This window comes from Barbus barbus, assembly GCF_936440315.1.
Source record: "Barbus barbus genome assembly, chromosome: 9".
NCBI lineage: Eukaryota > Metazoa > Chordata > Actinopteri > Cypriniformes > Cyprinidae > Barbus > Barbus barbus.
The window spans coordinates 11,332,347-11,354,447 of NC_136737.1; the positions used below are offsets into that span (position 1 = coordinate 11,332,347).

The window sequence follows — 22,101 nt, forward strand, 5'->3', positions numbered from 1 at the left end:
CAGCAGGGCGGGATTGATGGAGGGAGAATAATACAGTAATCTGAGAGAGAGAGAGAGCACATCTGGAGGAAAATAAAGAATCATCAAATCATGTCCTCCACCCTCTGTCTTATTCTCCTCCCTCTCCCCCCGTCTGTTTTTCTGACTGAGGAAGGAGACAGTAGACAGGCGTCGTAAGCAAACGATGCACCTCTGAAATTTATTTATTTTAGAACGATTTATCGCAACTTGACACAATTCTACATTTCCTGACCATTATCCTAATAGCAACAGTTTGCGTTTTCGGTCTAAGTATAGCCTGTCGTGTCATGCGTGAGCTGGAAGCGGTCAACTGGATCCAGGGGTGTTTTTGATGAAGACATCTGGAGATTTAATCGTTAAGCGTTAAACGGACCGCGCGCTTCGAGTCGTCAGGTATTTGGGAATCAGAGGAGCGCCTTTATTGAGGTAACGTTACGCATCTGGACGAACACAATCTGTATCAGCTGACGTCTAGAAAAGCATTAAGGTTGTGCGTGTGTGTGTTATTTTGCGTAAGTTTTATCCAGACAGTCTGACCCAGTTTCTTTAATGTCGAATATCGAATACCACTCAACAAGGAATAGGTTTGGTAAACAGACTCCGCCATAAACAGGGACCACCTGGTGTTATATAACTTATGACAGTCATGTCAGGGCAGGTACAGGTGTGAACGGAGGACACCTGTGGGAGGTTATTTGTGTTTCAAATGCTGTAATATCATCTAATTTTACAAGGAGCTTTAGAAAGCTTGATGCTGATTGATTGATGTTGATTTCTCAGCTATGCTAGTTTGTCTTGTATTAGTCTGCAGCCGTTTTTACACATAATAAGATATGTATTGTTTATTTTTTTATGCAGTAAAATATGTGAAAATTTCGCTATTTACTGTCAGCAGTTAATTATCTCAAAATTAACCCCTTCAGCATGATACAAGATGCTTATGTTTCGTGTGCTGATTGGCTTTATTTATTTAGCCTATTTTATGTCATTATTTTGATATCTTGTCATAGCTAATCAGAAAAAAATATCATAACCACTTAATGTTAAACTAGTAGGATAAATTGTTAGCTTGCTAACTTAACCCCTTCAGCATGATACAAGACCCTTATGTTTCTTGTCCTGGTGAAGTTTATTTTGCATTTATGTCAGGGCAAACTAAGATCCCATCCTGCGCTCTTGTGATATCATGTCTGAGCTAATCAGAAAAGTTTTTCGTAAACCATTTAATGTTAAACTAGTTGGCTAAATTGCTAGCTTGCAAATTTAACCACTTCAGCATGATACAAGATCCTTAAGTTTTGGGGTTTATTTTATTTTGATGTCGCAGCAAACTAAGATCCCATCCTGCGTTTTTGTGATATCTTGTCATAGCTAAGCAGAAAAACTTGTCATAACCATTTAACATTAAACTAGTAGGCTAACTTAACCCTTTCAGCATGCCTTTATGTTTTGTGCCCTGGTGAGGTTTATTTCAATATTATCTCAGGGCAAACTAAGATCTCATCCATTGTTATTGTGATATCTTGTCGTAGCAAATCAGAAAAGTGTTTTGTAACCATTTAACACTAAAAGGCTAAATTGTTAGCTTGATAACTGAATACAACATGTTTACGTTTGACCATTTTAGCTCCAGTAACATAATGGGATATCTACTTTAAAAGACAGATTACAAATAAATACAACATATTTCATTTTTCGCTAATGACAAAAAAGTACATTCTGTTAAAGGTCCTAAATGAAGTCTAATTTTTACAAGCCATGTGTACCGTTTTTTTATATATACACATTTTTATTTGCAAACTATTTTGTATGGCATCTACCTTTACCTAGGCTCATCAACGCTCACATATGTCACAGATGCATGCAAATAATCAAGATTGGAGTCTTCCAAATGTGCATTTGAAAACCCCTTCTGATGACTGCTAATCCGAATATGTGGGCGTTTGCCGTGTCCAGCTCAGTGTCTATGGTGGTTATGGCAGTACTTTGGGAGGTTCTCGGTGCAACGCCAAGCCCAGTCCTGATGCAACAAACTGCAACATTAACAGAGGGTCTGAGGAATGGAATGAGGGACAGATTGTGGATGAATGTGTGGCTGAGGGAGTATGCATATGAATGTTTCAGTGGGTCATGAGACATTGTTTGCTGCGATTGCTGAGGGATGTGTCAGTTACATCAGTTTTGACTTATAATGTGGTCTTCACCTTTTGCGTTGGGGTTCATTGGGTTCGCTGGAGAGAATGGGTGAGGAAAGACAGAAGGGAGAGATGAAACCACACATTCTTTTCTTGTGAAACAGCAACCACCAATAGCTGCTTCTGGAATTCTTCATCTCCATTAGATCCTTATTTAACTTTACCTATACGAGGACGCCTTGTACAGCATAAACACACGATATTGAGCAATATATCTGTTCATTTCCAAAAGAAACAGAGAATTCCTGAGCTCCCGCCCTCCTTTTTCTCTTCATCAACCCTTATGTCTCATTCTATTTTCTCAATCTGTCCCCCCTTTGGCTTGAGTTTGATGTTGGACAGAGTTCCTGGAGGCCTTCACGAATCATGAGCAATCCAAGGGGAGGAGAAAAGGCATGGAAAAAGAGAGTGAGAGAGGAGAGAAATATGAGAGCACGAGAAGGGAGAAAATGATGCCTGAAAAATTTTCGAATTGCACTTAATCCACACCGTCCATTTGATTCTCAGCCGCAACCATTCTCCCAGACTTCCTCTTTGCTCCACGTCGATGGAGAAACTGCGCACGATTGCTGCCTTGGGTCTGCAGCTGGTTCTTGTTATTGTTTATGAGCTTGGCTCTCTCTTTGCATTTCTAATGTACACTTAAAAGCGCAGTGGAAACAAATTGGGTGAATTTGCTGTGGCCAGAGGAATGTGTGTGTGTGTGTCTGGATGACAGACTATACGGAGAGATAGAGAGAAGGGGAAGGGGAGAAGAAGGAATGGGAATTTTAGAGGAGGGGATACTGTGTTGACCTTGTCCTGTTGCCAGATGCAGGGGGTGGAAAGTGAAGGAGCGATGAAGAAAGAAAGAGGGAGCGATGTGGCGCTTATTGCCTTCTGTAGGATGTTGTTGTTTCTTCCTCATCAGTGATTCATTATTTAGCCGTGTTTTGTTCTCCACCCTCATCCTGTTATGGATGAATGGCAGAGAGTGTTTTTAAGGGGGTCCTCAGAAAATATGAGAGAAAAAAATTAAATTAACAGTAAAGGCTATTGCACACTTAGTCCGAAATTTTCACACGTTGAAAAATAAATACGACCTCATGTTGTGTCAATCACGTTTAAGGTTACTGCACACTGAGTCCGAAATTTTCGCACGTTAAAAAATAATTACGACCTCACGTTGTGTCAATAATGTTTGCACACTGCCTCCCAAACTTTCGTCCGTCAAAAAAAAAATAGGATCTGGTTCGATTTTCGGCGTTTTCGCATCCATAGCATGCATTTTGATAGGAAATGATAGGGAATACAGAAAAACGCATGCGAAAATTTCAGACTCAGTGTGCAATGACCTTTACACACTGCCTCCGAAATTTTTGTCCGTCATAAAAAAATTTGGATCAGGTTTTCTGCGTTTTCGCATCAGTAGCTAACATTTTAATAGGAAAGGATGACGAATACGAAAAGACCCCCCAGAAAAACGCATACAAAAATTTCGGACTCTGTGTACAATGACCTTAAATGTCCTTGCACACTGAAGGTCACTGCACACCGAATCCTAAACTTTGTCCGAAATGTTCGCACGTTAAAAAAATAAATACGACCTCACGTTGTGTCAATCATGTTTACACACTGCCTCCGAAACTTTCATCCATCAAAAAAAAAATTCGGATCAGGTTCAATTTTCTGCGTTTTCGCATCCGTAGCATGCATTTTGATAGGAAAGGATGAGGAATACGAAAAAATGGAAAAACGCATGCAAAAATTTCGGACTAGTGTGCAATGACCTTGAGTCCGAAATATTCATATGCGTTTTTGTTTTGCTGTGGTTGTTTTTTCCATTTTTTTTCGTATTCGTCATCTTTTCATATGCAAAATGCTTGCATCTTATCAAAATGCTTGCTACAAATGCGAAAACACAGAAAATCGAACCTGATCCAAACAATTTTATGACGGACGAACGTTTCGGAGGCAGTGTGTAAATGTGATATACACAATGTGAGGTCGTATTTATTTTTTAATGTGAGAAAAATTTGGATGAAAATTTCGGACTCAATGTGCAATGACCTTAAAACGCAAATATACGCATAGTATATAGATTGAAATGGTTGGATACTTGTTTAAACTAATTTAAATATTGTTTTAGATTAAATTGTTAAATGAATTATATAACTTAAACTGTTAACTTTAAATAAAGAAGTAGATAGGGATTTTCGGGTTAATGTCATTGAATTAAAAAAACAAAACAATTATATGACATATAAACCACTTTTAATATACATTTTATGTACATAATTACAAATAATATGAAGTAATAGTAGCATATAAATACAATGTTATTTGTTTATTTATTTTGTTGCCACCAAATTAAATGGTTAAATAAATCTACTAATTACATTAAAGTAATTTAATATTGTTTCAATTGTTTTTATATATAAATTATTAGTAGTAATATATAAGTTAGTATATGTATAATATTTAAATAAGTTGACAAATAAGTTCCGTAAATTAAACTATGAGCGTTATACAAAAGCAGATAATTTCAAATGACACTTTTTATATATATTTTATTTACATAAGTATTTACTAATAATATATAAGTAATAGTAACAATGTTATTTTTTATTATTTATTTATTTATTTTGTTGCTACCAAATTAAATGGTTAAATAAATAAATTGTAAATTAAATTACATAAATTCATGTCATGTTTCAAATGACAGTTTGTTTTTAATATTAAAAAAAAATATTACTTGTAATTTATAAGTAATATATATCATATTTGAGGATGCGATTAAAAAGTAAAAAGAAAAACTCCTGGTGAGATACACTAGCACACAATCCTTTCTTTTTCTGGCTCTTTCTCATACCAGACACTGAGATTGCAGGCTAAATAATGGGATTGCATCACTGAGTTTTGGAAGGAGGGAGTGAAAAAGAGAAATAGGAAAGGAATGATCACCCACTGCTTTTCAATGTGAGTCAACAAAAGGAGGTAAAGGGCCAGAATTTCAGACACTTGCAGATGTGGAGGAATGAGAAACAGAATAGAGAAAGAGTGACCTTGTGTGTGTCTGTGTGGAGAATATAATCATAAAAGTACATATTTAAAAGACATTTGGGTGGAATTTCTTTACAAAATTAAAAAAAGAAAAGGTTTATTCCATCATTTAGACAAAACACCACCGCACTGTCATTGTGGTTGGACGCATTGTAAAGCAGCTACTCAAAATCCATTTTAAAACCTGTTGAATGTTACCAGGAGGTTGACATTCAGAAACGTGTGCAATATTTGTGGTGTTTGTACAGTATGTCTCTGTGTTAGCGTGTATATTAAGCCCAGAAAGTAAGGGTGGAGCTCGAGGAAGAAGTTAGATTGAAAACAAACCCCCATTCCAGAGACTGAGAGTGAGGGAGGGATGGAGACGAGGGGAAGTGTTCAGCTCTCAAACCTTTTACAATACTGTGTAATATCAGAGAGAGAGAGAGAATCAGAGGAGTGAGGAAAAGAAAGCATGCAGGAGCAGAAAATGAAAAGCCACAAGTGTTTGCTCGGAGATCAACATTTCAACAGTGGGAATGTTCTCTGTAAAAAAATTAAAAAAAACATAACTTTGGGTCATGATGAATGTGGGGGTGTGTGCTGTGCTTCCTCATTCCTCTGTAAGTGAAGAAGATAATTATATGGTTAGATGAATGTTTATGTAATGCACATCACCGTAAGAGAGGGCGTTCATTGTGGTCCAAAAAGGTGTCGTTTAAAAGTTACTTTTTCACTTGTTAATCATTTTCAGAAAACTTACACTCAGGCCATCTAAAATGAGATTATTTCTTTATCCAAACAGATTTAGAGAAATTTGGCATTACATAACTTGCCCAGCAATCGATCCTCTGCAGTGAATGGGTGCCTTCAGACTGAGAGTCCAAACAGCTGATAAAAATATCACAATAATTCTCACATCTCCAGTGCATCAACTAACGCATTGTGAAGGAAAAAGCTGCAGGATTGTAGGAAACAAATCCATCATTTAAGCATTTAAACTTTAACCACTGCTTCAGTCCATATTCCATAATAAAACTTCCTCCAGTGAAAATGTCCATCCCCTGTTGTCCTCTCACTTCAAAGTCCACCAACATATTGGTTTACAACTGTTTTCACTTGTAAGAGGTGCTTTGCCAGTGCGTATTTCTCACCTGATTCAGAGGATACGACATTTTACTGGAGAAAACAATTGTATAGATTATGGATTTGCATTTTAGCTGGAAGCAATCATTTGACGTTAAAATGCCTTGATAGATTTGTTAATTACAAACATGCAGCTTTTCACTTCACAAGACGTTAATTGATGGACTGGAGTGGATTACTTGTGAATTATTGTGATGTTTTTATCAGCTGTTTAGACTCTCATTCTGACGGCACCCATTCACTGCTGAGGAACCATTGGTGAGCAAGTGATGAAATGCTGAATTTCTCCAAATCTGTTCTGAAGAACAAACAAACACTATGCTGGATGACCTGAGGGCAAACAAATTTTCAGTAAATCTTCATTTTTGGGTGAACTATTTCTTTAAACATTTTAAATTACTGATTTTAGGTTTATGGTTTTATATATTTATTTCTACAAAATAGTAAAGAACTTTAATATCAGCCGTAACCTGAAAATTATGAGAGTTGGGGAAAGTTACTTTGAAAAGTAATGCATTATGATATTGTGTTACTCCATAATAAAGTAACCGTTACTTAGATCATTTTTATGGAAAGTACTTAAAAGTAAATACTCTCAATACGGGGGAGATGAGAGGAGTCAGTGAATAACTGGGAAAGCAAAGTAATTTGTATTACTATTAAATTAACCCTGATACTTTTTTGTAAATTTATAAGTAATGCATTACTTTACTACTAACTTGAAAAAAGTAATCTGATTACGTAACTCGCGTTAGCCTACTATAGTAATGCATTACCCCAACACTAAAAATAATTATCTACCAGAATTTTAACTATGGTGTATTCCTAATTTCACCTGGTGGTCTTAGACTTTTGGAATCTCTTGTACAAATAATTGTACATATATGTGGAGCCAGATGCCCAGTCTTCATTAACTTTTCCTCTGCATCACAGAAAGAAACCGAAACGGGAGGAAAAGAATGAAGGAAAGCAAAGAACTCAGATCTATATATCTCTGTAATGTGTTCTGCATGTTTTGACTGCAGTGGGGCTGCTGGTGTGATGAACTGCTTGTGTGTGTGTGTGTGTGTGTGTGTGTGCTCGTTTGTGTGTGCATGACTTGTCTGGCAGAAAGAAGTGTAAATGACTTACAGTTGCTGAAGTGAACGCGGAGCTGCACGTGTGTGGGAGTGTGTCTGCATATGTGTGTGTGTGTGTGTGAGGGAGAGAGTGGGTTTCTTCTTCAATATTTTTTTTTATTTGTCACATACACAATTATACAGGGTATAACCAGCAGTGAAATGTAGGTCCTTCATCTATGATTCAGTGTTGGTGCCACTGTGAAAAGTTGTAATGGAAAAAAATAAATTTTCAATATATACAGGATATATAATATGATTTGGTTTTCTCAGGCTGGTGGATTAAAACTATGCTGTCGCTGGACGAGCCCCTGGACTTGAAGATTCCCTCTGGCCGTGACAGGACGCTCAGAACGTCCATCTGTGCCCCGCTACACTTTTCTCGTGCTCGAATATGCCGCGCATTGCACAAGGCCAAAAGCCCTGGTTAGTCAACTGACCACATAGATGAAACGCATACCAATACGATTATACCACACACAACTACATGCATACAGTCATATACGTTTGTTCTATATAATATGAATTTGTGTAGATTGAATGTAATTCGGATGTACTACATTAATTTGTCTTATGATTGTCATGTGACCAACAACTGAGTCATTTCTCTGACATTACAACTCCTCTCCTGTAGCCTCATACGATAGTAAAATGTTCATCAGAGGCACAAATAAGTATCTACCAGAAGCAGTAGGTCACCTGGCTACACGTTTCGTTCCTCAAAGGTTTTGAACAAATTAGTTGCATGACTGATTCAGATTCAAATAATCAGTGCACTTGAACGAATTGATTCAATGAATGAATCAGCGACTCACTTATTGTGCCACCTACTGGCATAACAGTGTAACTACAGAAAGAGTCACTAAAAACCAAGTACTCCAGAGTGCAATCTGTTATAAACCCATTTCTATTGGTTTATAACACGGCAAACCTTATTGGTATAGACCCGAGCATGTGCATTCATTTGTGTAAGATTTTGTAATTGATTTGGCCATATTACAGAAATATTATGTGCTAACTCTAGAATCATAGGCCTATCTTGATTATTATCTGTTTAGTAACCATGGTAATTTTAGTCAGATGAAGTCATTGTTTACAAATAAACTCTTGATGACGGCACCTCCGGGTTCCTCAGGCTGAATAGTGCTTCATTCATATTTCCTTGAGGATCGGCAGGCCGCGGATCAGCACTAAATTGGGATGTTATACGCAAATGATGATAATTTACTGTATTTTAGAAATGGACAAACACGAACATAAGGGGCTGATTTTACGTTTTAAAGCACAACGGTTTTTGTTGTTGTTTAAAGAGATGAGTTAGCCTACGTTGCTCAATGCGTCACAAACTTGTAGGTTATAAAGTGCTAATAAAATGTTTTCATGGTAAGCTCAATGTTTCTTTGTTTATATCTTAATAAAATATTTGAGTCTATTGATTCTGTTACAGTTTTTAAAGGTTCCTATAGTAAATAAGTGTCCGTGACATCAGATATTAAAAATCCATTTCTGTATCCACACCCTCACTGTGTGTGCCTGTTCTAATCTGTACGGGATGAATTTAGATTCAGTTATTAACACTTGATCATTGTAGCCATATATACCTGCATAACCATCGAATATTAAATCACTCAGAGCTGTAAATCTGTGCAATATGTAGGTGAGCACTTTTAATGAGTAAAAGAGACCTTCTTTGTGATTAATATTTTTTTTATTTATTAAAGACTAGAATAACTAGCCTACTAAAAATCTAAAATCAGTATTGCCTAATATAGTACAGTGATTCCTGGTTCTTTTTAAAGGATTGAGCCACAAAACCAGTCATTTAATTTGTGCATATATATAAAAGTATAAATGAAAATGTTGCAGAGAAAATATTTGAACATTTATTGCTTAAATACGCACTAAAGCACATTAATAATAATATTTGCTGTAGGTCAGATTTAATAACAGCTGTTTTAGTAAACAAAAACATTTAAAATAGGCCTATATGCAAAAAAAAACCCAATATTGTTTCAGCAAGGTTTTTATTCCCATTATCCACACATATTGTCTTATTTGTCACCGCAGTTGTTCTTTAAAATAAAACCATTTGCGGGTTTGTCCTATGTCTTACTGAACACCGATTCTAAAATAAAGAATATGGCTATATATAAATATACTTTATACAAAACAGCTAGATATCTCAGACAGTGGATCATTTTTATCAACATAACCCAGCTAAAACTGCCCATTGTTAAAGTATGTCTGCTTCGTGTACTGTGAAAAGTGCAATAATTTCTGACTTCATTTAACGTGCTATAGCATAGGTAGGACTATATGGCCACGAATTGAGAATTTGTTCCCCAGACTTAATTCGTGAGCCATACATATTAGCTCTGTTCTGTCCGAAGTACTCGGAAATGCCGCCACCAAGCGTTTGATAGGAACTTAATCTTAACTAATTAGTCATAAGTTTAAACACATTTGCTAATTGATTCTAACGGAAATCGCTGTTGTTAGCACTTAATATTTCTGTAGTACAGCCAAACATCGTAGATCATTCATAAAAACCTATATAAAAGAATGCTCATGCGCAAACGTCTACACCAATAAGCTCTGCTGTATTATAAACCAATGAATTGGGGATGGGCAGGGCGACACGTGTCGCCCCACCTTAATGTGTCGCCCCACCCCATCGTCCAGGGTGCACTCTGGGGCTACTCCTAAAAACCATCTCTAATCTACAGTCTGACAGTCAATAACATTCTCAGTTGTACAAAAACCTCATTTCTTCTTATCTCCAGATGCAGCTGACAAGGACATGTCAGATTCTTCATCGTCCACGATGGTAGATCTGAGTCGGTCTCCATCTTCCTCTCCTTCACCACCCTCTCCCATAGATAGTGGCGCTAGCTGGAGCCCCAGAGCGCCTCTTCTGGTCTCAGTGAGTAACTTATAATTCAAAGTCTGCAACATTTTTCAAATGGTTCAGTTGATTTTGAACAACGCAGTTAAATGATTGTATGTATATACTCACTGGCCACTTTATTAGGTACACATTGCTAGTACTGGGTTGGACCCCCTTTTGCCTTCAGATCTGCATTAATTCTTCGTGGCATAGATTCAACAAGGTGTTGGAAACATTGTTCAGAGATTTTGGTCCATATTGACATGATAGCATCAAGCAGTTGCTGCAGATTTATCGGTTGCACATCCATGATGCGAATCTCCCATTCCACCACATCCCAAAGGTTGGATTGAGATCTGGTTACTGTGGAGGCCATTTGAGTAAAGTGAACTCATTGTCATGTTCAAGAAACCAGTCTGAGATGATTTGGGCTTTGTGACATGGTGCATTATCCTGCTGGAAGTAGCCATCAGAAGATGGGTACACTGTAGTCATAAAGGGATGGACATGGTCAGCAACAATGCAGGTAGGCTGTGGCGTTTAAACTATGTTCAGTTGGTACTAAGGGGCCCAACGTGTGCAAAGAAAATATCCCCCACACCATTACACCACCACCACCAGCCTGAACCGTTGAGACGAGGCAGGATGGATCCATGCTCTCATGTTCTTTATGCCAAATTCTGACGCTACCATCTGAATATCGCAGCAGAAATCGAGACTCATCAGACTAGGCAACATTTTTCCAGTCTTCTGTTGTCCAATTTTGATGAGCCTGTGTGAATTGTAGCCTCTGTTTCCTGTTCTTAGCTGACAGGAGCGGCACCCGGTGTGGTCTTCTGCTGCTGTAGCCCATCTGCTTCAGGGTTTGACATGTTGTGCATTCAGAGATGGTATTCTGCATACCTTGGTTGTAACGAGTGGTTATTTGAGTTACTGTTGCCTTTCTATCATCTCTAACCAGTCTGCCCATTCTCCTCTGACTTCTGACATCAACAAGGCATTTTCGTCCACACAACTGCTGCTCACTGGATATTTTCTCTTTTTCTGACCATTCTCTGTAAACTCTAGAGATGGTTGTGCGTGAAAATCCCAGAAGATCAGCAGTTTTTGAAAAACTCAGACCAGCCCATCTGGCACCAACAACCACTCAATGTTCAAAGTCACTGAAATCCCCTTTCTTCCCCATTCTGATGCTCGGTTTGAACTTCAGCAAGTCGTCACGATTAATCGCAAATTTAAAATACTAGGATTTACCTGTAAATTTGTTGAAATAAAGGAATGCATGACAAACTAGTTTAAGGAAACAGAACCTTTCACATCTCCGCCAGCATGAGACATAATCCTTATTATTCTTTTGCTTTAATTCAGCCATTATCAGCCTTTATACTGGCAATAAAACGTTTACCAAGCCACTTCGCTTCAATCCCAGTATACATTTACCCAACTATTATCAAAAGTATTTCTAAATAAATACAACAAAACATTTTTTGCGACCTTACATTAAGTATTATGATAAAATGCATTATGAAGAAGAATTGGACCTGTTCTACATTAGCATCATGCTACATAAGACAATTTATGAGATTTATAGTACACTTTTACTCAGAACTCACTTTAAACCACCATCGAGTGTTTGTAATAACTTCTTTTTGTGATCACGTGCATACTTTGGGCGGCCGCGGTACATTATAAAAGTAGCCTAAAAATCCGCAAACCACGGCTCTGTAATTTTTCCCGCAACTGTATTTTCAAAATAGTTGTGCGGGAAAACCGCGACCCTGCCGTGCAAAGGCAAAAGACCGTAGCTTAGATTTTTGTCAAAAATGAATTATTGATATTTTTGGGACATTCAATACATCCTTTATCATGTACATAAGTATCTTGAGTCAATTTTGTTGTTTTTCCGAGAAAATAATGGGTCGTCTCAACCGTAACTTCAAAAAGCGCCAGAGAAACCAAGGCAGAACACCATATAACCCCAGTAATGGCTCTTTCGCTTTGTTTGGAACGCTCAAAATGAGTTACGGCGTTCTGCCGTACGGCGTTTGTTTTCCCGTGCGTCAATATGAAGTTACGGTGCCAGCTTGGAGTTATACGGTGTTCTGCCTTTTTTTACTGTCCATTAAAGTCTGCCGCATGCTAATTACGGTGTAGACAAACGAATAATATCGTGATTTACCAAACAGCACCATATAACAAAGCGCTGTAAAGACTAGACACCTTGGCAGCAATACATAATCGTAAATAACCTTTAAAAAGTTTTTTTTTCTCCTGCTTGTAATTATTCACCTGGTTGTCACTTCTAGTTGGAAGCGTGTGGACTCTAATGCCGTGGCATGTAGCATGATCAATCATAAAATCAGAATAGCCACCTTGTAAAATATGGACGAATTGCCGTGAGATCGGGCTACCTTTTCTTGTAACACGATAAAATCATTCCATGGTGCTGAACATCATCGATGTTTAATCCACACGCATTTCTGAGCATGCCTGCTTGCTGGCGTTCACATAAACCCACAAGTCGTTGTTTTAGGTTAGGCTATTTAATTCAAGTCAATGTAAGCAATAATGCTATGTCTAGCATTCTTTTACGTTACTGAGCATAGCAAATAAATTGGTTGCAAAACTTGCAAAACGGTATCCACTCACATGTTTACCATTTAGTCTGCTTATTACCACACTGCTGGTGCCATAAGGGGGCAGTATGTCTGTAATTCTAAAATTAATACAGTCACATTACTATATGCAATAGCCTGTATGAGATGATATAGCCCATGATAACTAGACTTTATACAGGTGTTACTATAACGATTTTGTAAATGGTGATCAGCGACAAAATAGTGATAATGTGGACGTTACTGCCTTTTACCTTGGTGTGACTTCTCACTTTTTTCAGACAGTGCAAAGGCAGAGTATATTAACTTTAAATAGTGGTAAAAATTAAGTTTGAGCTCACAATTTTTTAATGTAGATAATTTTCATTACTAAAACATCTAATTGCCAAATTTCCACTGTCCTACCTATAATTAATTTGGCTGGACAAGTAAAAAACTTTAAAGTCATTTTTCTCAGTTTCACACTCTAACGAGTTAATGTCTTTTGCCTTTGTAGGGCAGTATATATATATTTTTTTTTATTTTTTTTTTTATATATATATATATTTAAATATATATATATTATATATATATATATATATATATATAAATATATATATATAAAATATATATTTTATATATATATATATTTTATTATATATATATATATAAGTGTTGTCAAAATTAGCGCATTAACGCAGGCGAGGAATTTTTCAGTTTAACGTGTTACACATCAAACAGGAGACGTTTCAGACGCGTGCTTCAACCTCACCTCAGCGTGAGGCACAAGGCAAACAAGCGCGGAAACTATACTGTGCTCGCAGGGCGTGCTCTTCAATACACGCACAAAGGTGCCGGTGTGTGCATAGCCTGGCATTTCATGTCAAATCGCGAAAGAAACTACGAGCATTCAATGTCGTGATCAGTTAAATCATAAAGTTACCAAAAAGGCGATTAAAGCTGCCATAAAACTGTGCATGCATGTAATATGTTATATATGAGTTACATTAAGAACTTGTCTCTAAAATGGTTTTCAAAACGGTCCTGGAGCATCCTAGCACTGTCTCTCTCATCTAACACAGTCAATTCAACTCATCAGCTCATTAGAAGAGACTGAAATGGGTCCGACCTAAAATGGGTCAGAAAAGGTAGAGTTGAGAGAAAATACGATGGGTGTCAGATCCGTGTCATGTTCAGTAGCGGCAACTCTTAAAGAAATAGAAGCCAAAACAACCTAATAATCAGCTGTTGTGATGTCTGTTCATCAAGAACAAAAGAAAAAAGAGGAAATCAATAACTTTTATAGTTTTAAGGATTCATCTGTATTTAGTTTAGAATTTAGTGTTTGATAACTTTATTCAATTTCTGTATATTTCTGCTGAGGGGCACAGGTAGATAAATATGACATTTAATATAATGGGTTTATGTGAAGATTGTTTTAAGTTCACTTGAATTAGAAGTTATATTTAAAGTCTAATAAATGTTCAAATTGATAGCTCTTAATTATAATATAAAGTTGAATGGCTATAACCAATGGTTAAATATTAGGGGGAAACATTTTTATCAGTATTAATTGGTATCAGTCATACTGGCCTTCAGTCATAAAAATAAAGATGCCATTAAACAAATATTAAAAATATACTGTCTTTATGTTGTTTGTACATTAATTTAAAGATTGAATGTGAAATTATTGCAATATAAAAGTATATTTAAAAACTTTAATGTTAGGTGGGATTAATCGATTAATCGAATCCAATATAAAAGTTTTGGTTTACATAATATGTGTGTGCGTACTGTGTATATTTATTATGTATATATAAATACACACACATGCATGCGTATATATAGTGAAAATATTTACATGTATATATGTATATTCATATAATCTATATTACTTTATATTACTTTATAATATTTTTATTATATAAACTTAACATTTTTCTTAAATATATATGCATGTGTGTGTGTGTATTTATATATACATAACAAAGATACACAGTACACACACATATTATGTAAAGAAAAACTTTTATTTTGGATGCGATTAATCGTTTGACAGCACTAATATTAAGCTTAGATGTATTTGTAAAAATCACTCTTGTTGACCTTGAAAATGACCTTTTAGTTTCAGCAATGTCAGAAAATTAGTCTGTTTTTATTGATGTGGTAAATGGATTCGGAAGATGATTCAGATCACTTTCAAGAATCAAAGTATAGTTTCTGAGATGAGTATGATCTCAGAAGTTTTTAGCTTTCTGGGGCGTAGACAAAGTTTCTTTGACAAATAAATGTAATTCTGCTGGAAGAGAGACTGCCTTATACACCATTACCATAATTCAATTCCACTCCACACTAATTCATTTCAGTCCAGTCTCACAGAGTGTCCTGATCTGAACCCTTTCTAGGATCAAAAATAGAGGGTAGGTTTGGGAACATGTCCGGACTTGTTCGGCCATGAGGTGGTCTCTTGCTTCCCAACCACGATGAGTCGGACATGATTCAGAAATCAATTACTGATACATAAGCTCTTCTGCTTCTTCAGGAATCTGAAAGCACCACGTACCACGAGGATAGTGCCTCTCCACCTCCAGGTTTCCAGTTCTTTCTGCCGATTGGTGCAGAGGGTCCCCTGCGCCTGCCCTCCTCGATGCTGATTGGTCAGCACTCCCCTGATCCCTCGAGTGATGAACAGCTGGCCTGCCGCTGGCTAAAAGTAAGTGAGGGAGAGCTGGTATTGCTGTTTGACTAATGTTTAATAGTTTATGTTTAATAGTGTAAACAGTAAATAGATCATGAAACAGGAAATAATGTAGCACTATTTGATGAGTCATTTGATGAGTCAATTTTTGCAACTAAACTTATAAACTTAAAATACCTTAGATTTACGTTAAAAGAAAGACCCAAGCCATGTTTAGAGACCAGAATATCCTAGAGACCAGTTACAAACTACCAAGAAACTACTTAATGTACTAAATCCACTCCAAACACTCTAGAAAGTGCAAAGCAAACTTTAACCATTTCTTTCTTCTGCTGAACACAGAAGAAGATATTTTGAAGAATGTGGGTAACCAAACAGCTGACGGTAGCCATTAAGTTCCATAGTATGGAAAAAAAAATTATATGGAAGTCAATGGCTACCATCAATTGTTTACCAACCGATTACCCAAATTCCTCAGAATAGCTTACTCTGTGTTCATTAGAACGAAAAAAGAAAAATCTTGAGACAATAAACAATGACAATTTTCATTTTTGGGTGAACTATTTCTTTAAGTACATGATATTAGATATCAAAACAGCTATTCACAATCTATTCATTCTGTGCTCCTTATCTGCCTCCCTACCCCTGCTGTGCTCTCTATCGTTACTCTGTAGTGCCATCTGCTGTTTGAGAGCCTGCAAGATCTGGTGGACCATGTGAATGACTCACATGTGAAACCAGAGAAGAATTCAGGATACTGCTGCCACTGGGAGGGCTGCGCGCGCAAGGGGAGAGGCTTTAATGCCAGGTCAAACATCTTACACACATTCAAAGGATTTAAGCATGAAGCAGTTAGAATTCCACCCACTCCAAGATATTGAGAAACTTTAATGTCTGTCTGATGTTTGCTCTTGGATGGTGTGCATGCAATATATAAGCACTAATCCGGGATCTATTTGTTTAACACAGGTACAAGATGCTGATTCATATCCGTACTCATACCAACGAGAAACCTCATCACTGCCCTACCTGCCACAAGAGTTTCTCACGCCTGGAAAACCTGAAAATACACACCCGATCACACACAGGTGAGAAACACACCTTTGCAATATGGACCAAACACGGTTTGCAAAATGCAAACACGGATATGGTACACATAAAATCCAGTTAGCTCACGTTTAAACAAGAATAGGTTTAAAAAAACCCTGAAATTTCAGTCGAAGATACCAGTATAAAAGTATAATATGGCAACTCTTGATATCAGCTTTGAAACCATAGAGAAACAACTGTTATGTTTTTCAAGACATTGATTTTTTTAAAGAGTTACCTATTAATGTCAATATTAAAAAATAAAGCAATGTCATGTAGCCTTAAAATATTCTTGTTTTAAGTAAATGTTTCTTGATGTTTTTCAGGTATCTAACTGCAACATTCAGTAAACATTCAGATATTTAAAGTGTACAAAAATACAAAAGTAATCAAATGTAAAGTAGACAGTTAAAGTATTACAGCTTTTAAGTTTACAATATATTTAATTGTAAAATATATACAAACTAGTGCTGTCAAACGATTAATCGCATCCAAAATAAACGTTTTTGTTTACATAATAAATGTGTGTGTACTGTGTATATTTATTATGTATATATAAATGAACACACATACAATAGATATTTTGAAAATATTTACATGTATATATTTATATTCAAGTAATTTATATATAAATACAAGTATATTTGATATATAAACATAACATATTTTCCTTAAATATATACATGCATGTGTGTGTTTATATAGCTATACATAATAAATATACACAGTACACATACATATATTATGTAAACAATAACTTTTATTTTGGATGCGATTAAGCACCATTAATTGTTTGATAGCACTGATACAAACATAAAAATATGAATTACTACAATATTTTATGTAGTAATTAATAATAATTAAATGAATAATTATACATATTTTTACATTTTTGTATATGTTTTTTAATTAAATCTATTTACATATTTATAAATCTATAATCTACAACACTCTTTATACCAAATTCAGTCTGTAGAATTAAGGCCTGTTCACACCAAGAACGATAACTATAAAGATAAGTATAATGATAACTATATTAGCATCCACACCAACGAATGAAAACAGGAGTGAGAAAGTTTTTAATTTTGGACAGTACGCGAAGCTGATAAAAACTGGATCCGATAACAGAAGAGATATGCTTATCAAATTTTAAATGCTGGTCAACAAGAACACCTAGGTTCCGCACCGGTGAGGATCTAAAAACGGATAAACTTTCTCAGGGCTTATACACTGGGAGTTCTCATTTGGACCGAAAACAATTACATCGGTCTTGTCTTCATTTAGGAAGAGGAAATTCATTTTAGGCTAGCCATGATTTAGCCTCCTCTAAACATTGCAGAAGATAAGTAATGGAAGTGGAATTGTTTCGTTTGATTGGTAGATAGATTTGAGTATCATCTGCGTAGAAATGAAAAGACACGCCTTTTTTGTAGAATAGAGCCCAGAGGTAGCATGTAAAGAGAAAATAGAGAGGGAGCTAAAATAGAGCCTTGTGGAAGGCCACAGGTCAGCGGTGCAGGGGAAGAGTAGTTTCACTAAAAACTTTCTGTCGGACAGGTATGACTGAAACCACTTCAGAACGTTTGCTTTTAGACCTACCCAAGACGCTAGACTCGATAATAGTAAGGAGTGGTCTATGGTATCAATAGCGGCCAATAAATCTAAAAGAATAAGAACAAAAGAGTCTCTGGAATCAGTAGAGAGATAAATATCATTTAACACTCTCAAAAGGGCGGTCTCAGTGCTGTGAGCAGACTTAAAACCAGATTGAAAAACCTCATAAATATGATTACTTGACAGAAAACGTTGAAGTTGATTCAGCACAATTTTCTCCAAAACCTTTAAAATGAAAGGTAAGACAGAAATTGGCCGAATTTTTTTTTTAGGACAGAGGGATCCAGGCTTCTTGAGCAGAGGAGTGACCGTAGTGACTTTAAGATTGGCAGGAACAGAGCCAGTTTGGAGACACTTATTAATGAGACACACCAAATCTGGCCCAATCGAATCGATAATTAATTTTAAAAATAATATCTCCAGAACAGAATCAATGTTTAAGCTTGTCAATCACCTCCTTCAATTCCTGAAGGTGGATAGGTTCAAAAGCAACCAAAAAGGCAGAGATAGGAGTGACAGTTAAAGTTAAAGTGGGGCAGACGCTAGGTCTTAAGTTAGTAATTTTGTCACTAAAATATCTCAAGAAGTTTTCACAGAGGCAACAGGCAAGGTGTTAACAGAAGGATTTGTAACAGATTGAATAATTGCAAACAAAACCTTAGGTTTAGAGTGATTAGTTTCAATTAGATTAGAAAAATATGCATGTGCTGCAGTTTTGCAGGTGCCACTTTAAATGCACAAGCTTTAAAGCAGGACGGATTCTGATTGGCTTTCAGTGTTTTTATCGTTCATCAACTCGAAAAAAAAATTCAAAAAATAGTGTTTCTCTGTGTCGTTATCGTTATCGGTGTGGTGTGGACTGCTATTCGTTTAATTGTTATTATAGTTATTGTTCTTGTCGTGAACGGGCCTTTTGACTTTTGTTGTTTGTTTTTTTATGTAAGCGTGACCTTAATACCAAAATACCAGTACTTTTGTCACACATCCACATTTTCCCCACACAAAATGTCTCTACAGGCCTGTGCATCTGGTTGGGACTGTCTTACCTCAGCTGTCTCGACCCCTGCATTCCTCTGGTACAGCCTTTGATTATCTCTTGCTCTTCTGCCCTCTCAGGAGAGAAGCCATACATCTGTCCTTACGAAGGCTGCAACAAGCGCTACTCGAACTCCAGTGACCGCTTCAAACACACGCGCACACACTATGTGGACAAACCCTACTGCTGCAAAATGGTGGGCTGTCTGAAGCGCTACACTGACCCCAGCTCTCTCCGCAAACACATCAAGGCCCACGGCCACGCCGTAGTGCAGGAACGCGCCGCCTCGCCCAGAACCAACAGGCTGGAATTGGAAGGTGCCTCATCGATGGATGGCAGACGGATGGATCGTTCTTACCCCGGAGCGGCTCGTTTTGTCTTACCGGGTACGGCGACAACCTTATTTGGGAGTCATGCCTTCCCCGGGGCCCTTAGCAATCACCCTCTGGATCTGTCCAGGCTTAGTCCGCTTTTAGGAGCCAGGCCAGTGCTGTACCCCAGCTCTGGTGCTCTTGGGCTTGGGAAGGTGCCTATCCTGCACCCCTTGTTGTTGCCGCCATTCGGTCTCAGCATGGGTCAAGCTGAAAGAGCGGTTGAGGAAGAAGATGATGTTGATGATGAAGATGAAGGCAGGATGGGAGCAGGACGGGGCCCTCACTCATGGGTCGTGATTCCTCCGGGCATGCTGTTCTTGAAACAAGTGGCGACCACGTAAAGAGACTCATGCACCTTGTTCACACTGCACACCAATCTGATTTGGATTTCAAATCGGATTACGTTGTCATTTTGTTATGTTATGTCCCCAAAAAAACTACTTGGAAAAATGTTTGGTGAGAGTTCAGATTTTATTTGGATTTTGAACTGTTCACGAATTTGGTATGAATCCAGTTTGTCCGTTTTCTGTTCACACTACAAAAGCTAAACTGGATTCACATATGCCAGAAAATGTTAAACAAGACCTTATAGGCCATACACACCAATGACAATAACTGTAATGTTTTAAATGAATGAAATGATCTTGGAATCACTTTTAGGACAAAATCCATTTTTCCAGCTGAGCTTGAGCATTTAAAGCAACAAGCAAAAAAAACTACAGTGTTTACTTTCAGTGAACAATGTTTCTGTCCGTTTATGTGACGGCTAAGATAGTTACTGTTATAGTTATCTTTATAGTTATTGTTCCTGGTGTGAGCCATTAGTCACTTTTTGAAAGAGTTGCTGGCATTTAGGGGAATCATCTGGTAGAGTATGAGTACAGAGTGTTTAAATAGTCAAAACAAAGTTCATTCAAATATTAATCAGTATGTCATCAAAGACATCAGAACATATGTAATGTGATGTTCATAAGAAATTCCTAGAAGGGGGTGCTTCGTAATTAATAGTATACACCCTTGATTTACCTTAGAGTCTCCTGGAGACTATTGACAGTGACCAAACAGAGAACAGGATGTGACATGAAAAGCATACATATGACACATCTTTTTAATTTAGCTAAAAAGCACCTGCTGTGAGCTAACAAAGAAACATTAGCCTTTATTCCACAGCTATAGGCGGATATGTTCATTTATTAAAATAAAACAAAAATAGAACACTAAAATAAGAAGTTTTAAATGCTACCCGTGAATTTAGGCATCATTGTAATGCAAGTATGAAAAAAGAAGATATTGAGATTACTTTATTCAGTTTGTGGTTAATGTTAAATTAACGTTAAATGAGCGTTTAGAAAGCAAAGCTAAATCTAAATAATAAAAAATAGGTTAAAATGAGCATGCACAATTAAATATCTTTTTAAAAGTTATTGATTTTGTTCAGTAAAATATAAAAATCTCTTATGGTCTGTATTGTAGTGTCTATAAAAACCAACTAGTTGTTAAAGCAGATGTGTCTTATTCGCAAATTTTGATACCTGTAGGTTTCTTAAAACCAAAAAGTAACTGATTCGGGACATGTAGTTACATACAAAGTTATATTTTAATAATATCTTAATCAGCGAAGATGTGCACCCTGATTGCTATAAGTAATCATCAGCTTGAGTTTTCATTATTAGCCATTTAATGGTGCCACTTTATGTTTTATACATTTTCAACGACGAGACATTGACTGTCATATGATGACATGAGTCCACTTGGACTCAACTATTTGTTATCCATTATTTAGTTCTGTGGCTAGCGGATTGGTAAACCTTCATGCATGGCTGACCTTTTTCATTTAATTGTAAAACCGGAGCCTGGGTTTGCACCGGGAACTGCATATGTAATGTTGTATAGCTCTTTTTTGATATCTGCCATGCATAATGGATAAATGCTAAGACTATGGCCTGTCACGGTCAGCTTGAGTATTGTAACAAACTATATTTGCACAGGATATTTTATTGAATTTTTACCAAAACAAAGTGCCTTATATCGTAAGGTTGTTATTGACGAAATACAATGTATGAAATACATTTGGATGTATATTGTCAGTTCATGTATGTATATTTTACCAGATTTAGTTCAATAGGCTTCTATCGTAAATGTTTTTTACATGTTTTCCTGACGTTGAGGCTAATGCCTCTTGAAGTTGAGCTAATGCTAATGTGTCTTACCATACCACAGGACGTCTGTCAATGTGACCGGAATGAAATGTATGAAACACAGGACTATGGTGCATAAGTCCAATAAAGAGTGCAATGAGTAAAGTGTG

General features: G+C 36.7%; 1 protein-coding gene across 3 annotated transcripts; it reads left to right on the forward strand.

Annotated features, from left to right (window-relative positions):
• The first annotated feature begins 23 nt into the window (after positions 1-23).
• Positions 24-22,101, forward strand: LOC306874739 (zinc finger protein GLIS2-like). Of its 3 annotated transcripts, none has more exons than XM_079424969.1 (7): positions 24-447; positions 7,775-7,927; positions 10,285-10,424; positions 15,525-15,695; positions 16,355-16,488; positions 16,650-16,768; positions 19,401-22,095. In XM_079424969.1, the coding sequence occupies exons 2-7, from the start codon at positions 7,792-7,794 to the stop codon at positions 20,132-20,134; spliced, it is 1,434 nt and encodes a 477-aa protein (XP_079281095.1). In that variant the 5' UTR covers positions 24-447; positions 7,775-7,791; the 3' UTR covers positions 20,135-22,095. The 3 variants fall into 3 exon arrangements, with proteins under 3 accessions (XP_079281095.1, XP_079281096.1, XP_079281097.1); XM_079424970.1 differs by having other exon boundaries at positions 55-447; positions 19,500-22,101; XM_079424971.1 differs by lacking the exon at positions 7,775-7,927 and having other exon boundaries at positions 144-447; positions 19,500-22,101.